Raw genomic sequence first — 7064 nt, 5'->3', positions numbered from 1 at the left:
ATCATGTTAATAGATACCATCATCTTGATAGTACATTTGATATGACGTAATGAGAAGGGTACTTTACCTCTGTGGTCTTCCTCCCCAAAACACACAACTCCTGACTAATCATGAGAAAAACAGCAGATAAATCCCAATTTCAGGAACATTCTATAAAATGACTGCTCAGTACTTCTCAAAACTGTCAAGATCATCAGAAATTTATGAGAAATTGTCATGGCTAAGAGAAGCTTAAGGAGATTTGACAACTTAGTGTAATGTCTTTATATCTTCACAACACTTTGCACTATTGGATATTTAATCTTTGCCAGTATTTCAATGAATGGTTTTAGTATTTGTCACCGATCAGCACCTAAATTCATTCATTGGGTTGCAACATAATGATTTTTCTAATTTTATGGGCTTTTAAACATCTGGAATGGATATTAATTTTTACTGAATACTTTTTCTGCATCTATCAGGATGATCCAATTTTTTTTTACATTAGACAATCATTGCATTTCTGGGATCAACATTGCTCACTATGTTTTTTTCATAAACTGCTAGATTATATTGAACATATTTAGCATTCTAAACTCTATTTTCAAAAATAATTATAATTCTATTTTTTTCATATAACATTTTTATTTGTTTTGATGTCAAGGTTATACTTGTGTTATAAAATGAATTAGGTAGCAGTTCTCCTGGTCCATGCTGGACTTTCCATAGTCTGGATCTAGGGGCTGCATTTACAAAGGAGCACTGAAACCTACCCACCAGTATTTGGGTGTTGTTGGTCAGCTCTACTGACCCAAGAATGTCACCAGTTGGCTGTGCCCTTCTAATGGTTCTTATTTTTACTCATTAAAAAAAAATCAATCAGTCAAACAAGCAAGCACAGATAAGCAGAAAGAACAAATAAATAAAAAACAACTATCCATCCAGCAACCAGAGAAAATCATAATCAATGGTTTGGGTTTATCTTTCCTAATAATTAGACTCTTTCATGGGGTTAACCAATTAAAAAAATCTACTTTTGTCTGAGATTGTTAATGAAGATAATTTCTTGAACCAAATTATTCTTTCACTTGGCTACTTTGATTAAGGAAGAGAAAATAAATAATAATCGCAATGATTCTTTTATTTTCTTTTCTAGCGTTGTTGGCTGTGGACTGCAATTACCATGTCTGACTCAGTAATTCTTCTCAGCGTGAAGAAATCTGGAGAGGACAATCATGGTTTTGAGTCAGACAGATCATGTAAGTGGCCTTTTTCTCTTACTGTCTTGTGTACAAAGAGAGGTGAGAACAAAAGTGGAACAAGCTAGTGAAGGTTTAAGGAGAAGAGAAAAATCAATGGCAATTAAGTAGAACTGTTATACTGGATGGTCTTCTAACATACTCTAGGTGTTTCTCCCTAGAATCCATCTAATGGAATGGCTGAGAGTGCTAGGTAAGAATGCACAAATCCTGGGTGAGTGAAAGCATCTCACCTATAAATATCTCTTCCCTGGGTAGAGTAGGGTTGTTCTAGCACTGGCTATTATTATTACCTTTATTCGTATATTGTTGTAATTGATTATAGTAGTAAATGTTTAGTGAGCGCGGCTCCCTGAGAGGAACAGTGCAAAGACTCTGCTGGCCAGAGTGAGGTAATGTGTGTAGCACTAGTACATGGTGTAGAGTGAGGGCAGATGATTCTAAGCTATTATTTTTTTTTAAAAAAATCCTATGATTTTACATTTTATAGAAGAGGAAACAGAGAGTTGGATACATTTTTGAAAACTTGGCAAAGATTGTGTGACTAATAATTAATGGAGCCGTAATCCTAATCTGGTTCTGATTCCCAAACCTAAGAGGTTAATCTCTATCTACACTGTAATGCCTCTTTACTCTTAATGAAATGAAATGACGTGAAATTTAAATGCCAGGGGAACCAGGATGTGCTGTCCTATGACAATGGTTGGCATTAGCACCTCGGGTTCCTTTCCTTGTGGTTTCCCTACACTCAGGACCCTGAGCTCCCACTTTCACCTCCTCCCCTCCGTCTGCTCTGACCTATGCTGGGGAAAATAGTACGTGGCTCAATCCTATGGCTTCTACTGGCGTGGGGGTGTCAATGATATCTTATCGTTTAGTTGATTTGTGATCCGCATTTTAAGTAGACAAATTCTGATGTTTATAAAGAACCAAACGAGAAATAAATATTCATTTTATTTGGTAGTTCAAAAAATCAGACTTTCTTTAGCTAATTTAGAAATGTTGGTCTTTAGTTGACATTCAGAAGGTAAAAAGATTTCATTTTCTGGAGAAAAGTCAAGAAATGTAGTCAAGGCAGCAGTCCTGAATGTGAAAAAATGTCTTCTATAATACAGAGAAAGAGAGAGAGAGAGAGAGAGAGAGAGAGAGAGAGAGAGAGAGAGAGAGAGAGAGGAAAAAGCAAATAATTATTTTGCATTGTTCCATGAATAAAAGTAATTATAGAAATGTTTTTCCAGAGCAAAAATGTTAACGACTATGTTTCATTTTGCCATTATTATTAATTGCTTTATGTATTGTTTTTATCCTGACAGATGACAATGATAAGAAATCAAAGTAAGTGACTACTCAACAATGCAGCACATCTTCAAAATAATTTCCTAATATTCCCATAAAAGGCACAAAGCAGAAGCAATATTTTTACACACATTGCACTGCCTACAAAATGGTATATATAATCCATTCTTTTTCTCTTTAAAACATTACTATAATTTGATTTCAAAAACCTCTGGGAATATTCCTTCTGGATTAGGTCCAAATCTCCCCTGTATGTCCAGGAACACCACAGAATTTCTGACCTAAATGAGCAGAGGAAAAATTGGACAAGTATGATTTCATGGGCACAGAGAAGAAAGCCCAATTCTTCCCAAAAGCAAATAGTAGAAACCTAAATTGTACTTATTAGATGTTTCTCTTTAAGAGTTTAAATTCTCTCATAAAACAAATGCCACTTAATCATACTCGGCATGAGGGCAGGATTAAAGGAGTCTAATTTAGAAAACAAGGAGGTACCAGCTAAGTTTCTGAAATAGAGGTGGTGGAAAGGGAGAGGTTGAAGGTATTTAAGACATTTTAAGTAATTCATGGCAGAAGGAGGTGGTAGTTGAGGGAACATTAGCTTTGGACTTGGAATGGTATAGGGTCAGCTGGGCACAGAAGAACTATTCTTTCTCACTGGGTGGGAAAGAGATGGAAAAGGGCATGGATGCAGATGAATGAGCTGCAATGAGGATGAGCAGGAAAGCAGAGTGAGTGCTTTGGTTTTTAGAGGATATGAACCTTTCTCCTGATAAGTGTGGTAACGTAGGATGAGAAGATGACAGTGAAAATTTGATAAAGCTTCTGAGGGGAATGGGAACAATCTGTAGAGGGATGAAGTACAATGCTGTGGATTGAGGTGAGGCTGGAGACCATACTCATTCATTCATTCATGCATTCATTTCACAAATATTAATTGAGGACCTGCTGGGCTTAGGTGCTGAGGATATAGAAAAGAACAAAGTAGGCAAAAATCTCTGTCCTTGAGGAACTCACCTGCCCTTGACGAGCTCCCTCCCTTAGTGAGGGATACATAATAAACACTATAAATAAATAAAATATATAACATGGGAGCTAGTGATAATTTATCACTCCCTGTCTAAGAAGAAACAAGTAAAGATGGAAATGGAGATTTGAAATGATGTAGGGGAGAGTTGAAATTTTAAAGACTTTGGCCATGGAAGGCTCCATTGAGAAGGTGACTTTGGAGAGAAGGTATGAAGGAGGGGAGGGAGTTGGCCATGCAGATATCCGAAGAAAGAGTATTTTGGGGAGAGGAAGTAGCAAGTGCAAACACCCAGAGGTGAGAACAAATTTGGCACGGACAAAAGTCAGCAAAGAGGCCAGGTGGCTCGGGTGGTGAAAATTGGAGTGAAGTAGGAGAAAACAAGGTCAGAGAGTCAACTGACCAGACCACGGAGGGCTGTGGATGTGTCAGCAAGGATCTGTGATTCTACTCTGAGCTGGAAGGGAAGCTTAGGGCAGCCAAGTGCTAAGCACAGAATGTGCAGCACCTTTCAGATGGTGGAGAGGTTGTCTCTAACAGGCCCAGCAGCTTGGCTTCAGGAGGAGAAGGGGGAACAGCTGGCTGAATGCGGAGATGGGGTTTCCAAGGATAGATTTGGGGAAAAGGATTGAGGATGATGGTGAAAGTGTGGTCCAAATGGCCAGCAGTGAGACCTAGGATGCCTGAGTAAGGAAGCAACACCTTGATGGGGTTTAGTGATTGTAAGTAAATGGAGAGTTTAAAGGACTGAGGGTCTCAACTGAGATGACAAATAGGTATAGAAGGAGGAAGGAAGTGAGAAAACAAGATGCATGCTCAGTCCCAAAGAGCTGACAGAGTAGACTAGTTCCTGGTGAAAACAAGACCTGGGTTATATTCATGAATGGATGACTCAGGTGAAGTGGAGATCCCTGGAGTTGAAATGTTCAAGGATGGGTTGAATACAATTTTATGAGCAGTAAAATGAATAAGAAATAATAAGTAAATATGAGTTTATGGGAAGTATGGGAGTTTTTTTTAAATTTTTTATCATATCAACACTATTTAATGTAGTTGTAAAATTTTTAAGTGCGAGAAGGAAGCTATAAATCAGATAATCCAACCACCTCAACTTATAAGGAAATGTAGGTAGAAAGAGGCCGAGGTTCAAAGCTGAGGTCCAATAGTTATTTGCTACTGTAACAGGGAGTACAGAGTACTTTTTACTTTCTCTTAGCACCTCTCAGAAAGACCTCAGTGAATCTCTACTGAACAAGAGATACAGCTATACTGAAATCTCTAGAAGAAGTAAATCTGAAAGTAATAACCAGTTTAAAAAAATTGTTTTATTTTATATTGGAGTATAGTTGATTAACAATGCTGTGCTAGTTTCACAGCAAAGTGATTCAGCTATACATGTACATGTATCTTTTCCTTTTCAAATTATTTTCCCATTTAGGCCATTACAGAATATTGAGCAGAGTTCCCTGTGCTATACAGTAGGTCATTGTTGGTTAGTTTTTGTTTCAGTTTTTTAAAAATAAATTTATTTATTTATTTTTGGCTGCGTTGGGTCTTCTTTGCGGTGCACGGGCTTCTCATTGTGGTGGCTTCTCTTGTTGCGGAGCACGGGGTCTTTGCTCGCAGGCTTCAGTAGCTGTGGCTTGAAGGCTCTAGAGTGCAGGCTCAGTAGTTGTGGTGCATGGGCTTAGTTGCTCTGCGGCGTGTGGGATCTTCCCAGACCAGGGCTCGAACCCGTGTCTCCTGCATTGGCAAGTAGATTCTTAACCACTGGGCCACCAGGGAAGCCCCCTGGTTAGTTTTTAAGATACCAGTTTTGGAAAGAATTTCGCAGCCAGTGGGGGCTTTCTTTTTTACTAAAGAATGACTCATAAAATCACCATCTAGGGAGAATTTCTCATTGTTTTGGAAAGGATGGTCTGTAAACCCCTGTATTTTTCTCCTCAGGTTAGAAGATAAGAAGAAGAAAGGTGGCAGCAGTCAAGTTGGCTTCTTTCAATTGGTAATAAAACTGTGCTGATTTATGGCACAGGTTTTGCCACTGTGAGTTGTTCAGGTGGCGGAGGAAATGTTATAGTCACATTGGCAGGTTTTTTAACATGATGATCACTTTTTCAGTCATAAACTGCCTACGTGATAACATGTTGAATAGCAATTAGAAATTTATTTCTGATTAAACACAAATTCTATCTGGTAGATCATAAAAGTGTTCTAGAAGATAATCACTAAGCCCCTAATTATCATTTTAGTAAGGAAAATTATCACAGTAATCATGTCATGTATACTTATTCTTATGACGTCTTTAGAAATTCCATAGTGTAGGTATTTTTCTCAAATTTGCAGAGTGGAGGCATTTCTGGGCACAAATAGGCACCTTCATTGTCAATATCAGTTCTGGGAGCCAGTTTATACAATTGCTGAATAACCCACACAGAATATCTACATGACAATTGCATCTGTGCCAGTGATTGTTTCCCCCTTAAGCTGGGAATGAATATCTAAGAACTAAAGTCAGCTCCTGAGATAAAGAGAATGAATTAAGAGACTAGAAAAGAGATAACATGAACTAACAATGTAAGAGTCTAATGATTTAGAGAATCAATGTACCGTTTATTTCAATATTAGTGAGAACTCTACCTTTCAATTAAGATGATTCCCTTAAGACTTGGTGTTGAATACTATTTATCAGAATCTAGTAACTAAAATTAAATAGTCCTCCTACCTCTCCTGCTTTTCACGCATAGATGATCTCTGAATCCTTTGTTTTTCAAGTTTCGATTTTCTTCAAAGACTGACATTTGGCTGATGTTTGTGGGAAGTTTATGTGCATTTCTCCATGGAGTAGCCTATCCAGGCGTGCTACTGATTTTTGGCACAATGACAGATGTTTCTATTGAGTATGACATGGAATTACAAGAACTCAAGATCCCTGGAAAAGCATGTGTGAATAACACGATAGTATGGACCAACGGCTCCGTCTACCAAAACGTGACAAATGGAACGCGCTGTGGGTAGGCTGCTATTTTTTCCTTTTCACTTTTTTGGCTTGTATCTTAGATTGTAATTCAAAATGTGTGAAGAGAACCTTATGGACTGAGCTGGAGTGGTGTCTAACACAGAGCAAAAAGAAACATAAATTTACCCGTATTTCTATAAACTACTCTGTCCTGAAGTTCTTCCTGTCCTACCGGAATTTTAAAGCTTAATAACAACAACAGATGACAATTTCCAGAACTGGAAATTGCTCATTAAATACATCACCCAAATTTCACCACTTTGTAGACCACAGGCTTGAGGATGACACTACCAATACTTGATGCAGTTGGAGGATGACCCATGAATTTTACTTGAGTCCTTGTCATGTCTCATATCCAAGACTTCCTTTTTCCTCTTTCCTGTTTCCTCCTTCCTTCCTCCCTCCCTCCCTCCCTCCCTCCCTCCCTCCCTCCCTCCCTCCCTCCCTCCCTCCCTCCCTCCCTCCCTCCCTCCCTCCCTCCCTCCCT

General features: G+C 38.4%; 1 protein-coding gene across 3 annotated transcripts in view; it reads left to right on the top strand.

Annotated features, from left to right (window-relative positions):
- The first annotated feature begins 1144 nt into the window (after nt 1-1144).
- Nucleotides 1145-7064, top strand: part of ABCB11 (ATP binding cassette subfamily B member 11) — a 94391-nt gene continuing 88471 nt past the window's right edge. For 2 of the 3 annotated variants that reach the window (XM_024122314.3, XM_024122313.3), the window contains exons 1-4: nt 1163-1238; nt 2552-2573; nt 5509-5563; nt 6334-6572. In XM_024122314.3, the coding sequence (XP_023978082.1) occupies nt 1163-1238; nt 2552-2573; nt 5509-5563; nt 6334-6572 (392 nt within the window). Of the gene's footprint in view, nt 1239-2551; nt 2574-5508; nt 5564-6333; nt 6573-7064 lie in introns of all 3 variants that reach the window. The other variant, XM_024122315.3, reaches the window with a different exon arrangement.

This window comes from Physeter macrocephalus, chromosome 2 (assembly GCF_002837175.3).
Source record: "Physeter macrocephalus isolate SW-GA chromosome 2, ASM283717v5, whole genome shotgun sequence".
Lineage (NCBI taxonomy): Eukaryota > Metazoa > Chordata > Mammalia > Artiodactyla > Physeteridae > Physeter > Physeter macrocephalus.
This window is presented reverse-complemented; position numbering and strand designations above follow the sequence as displayed.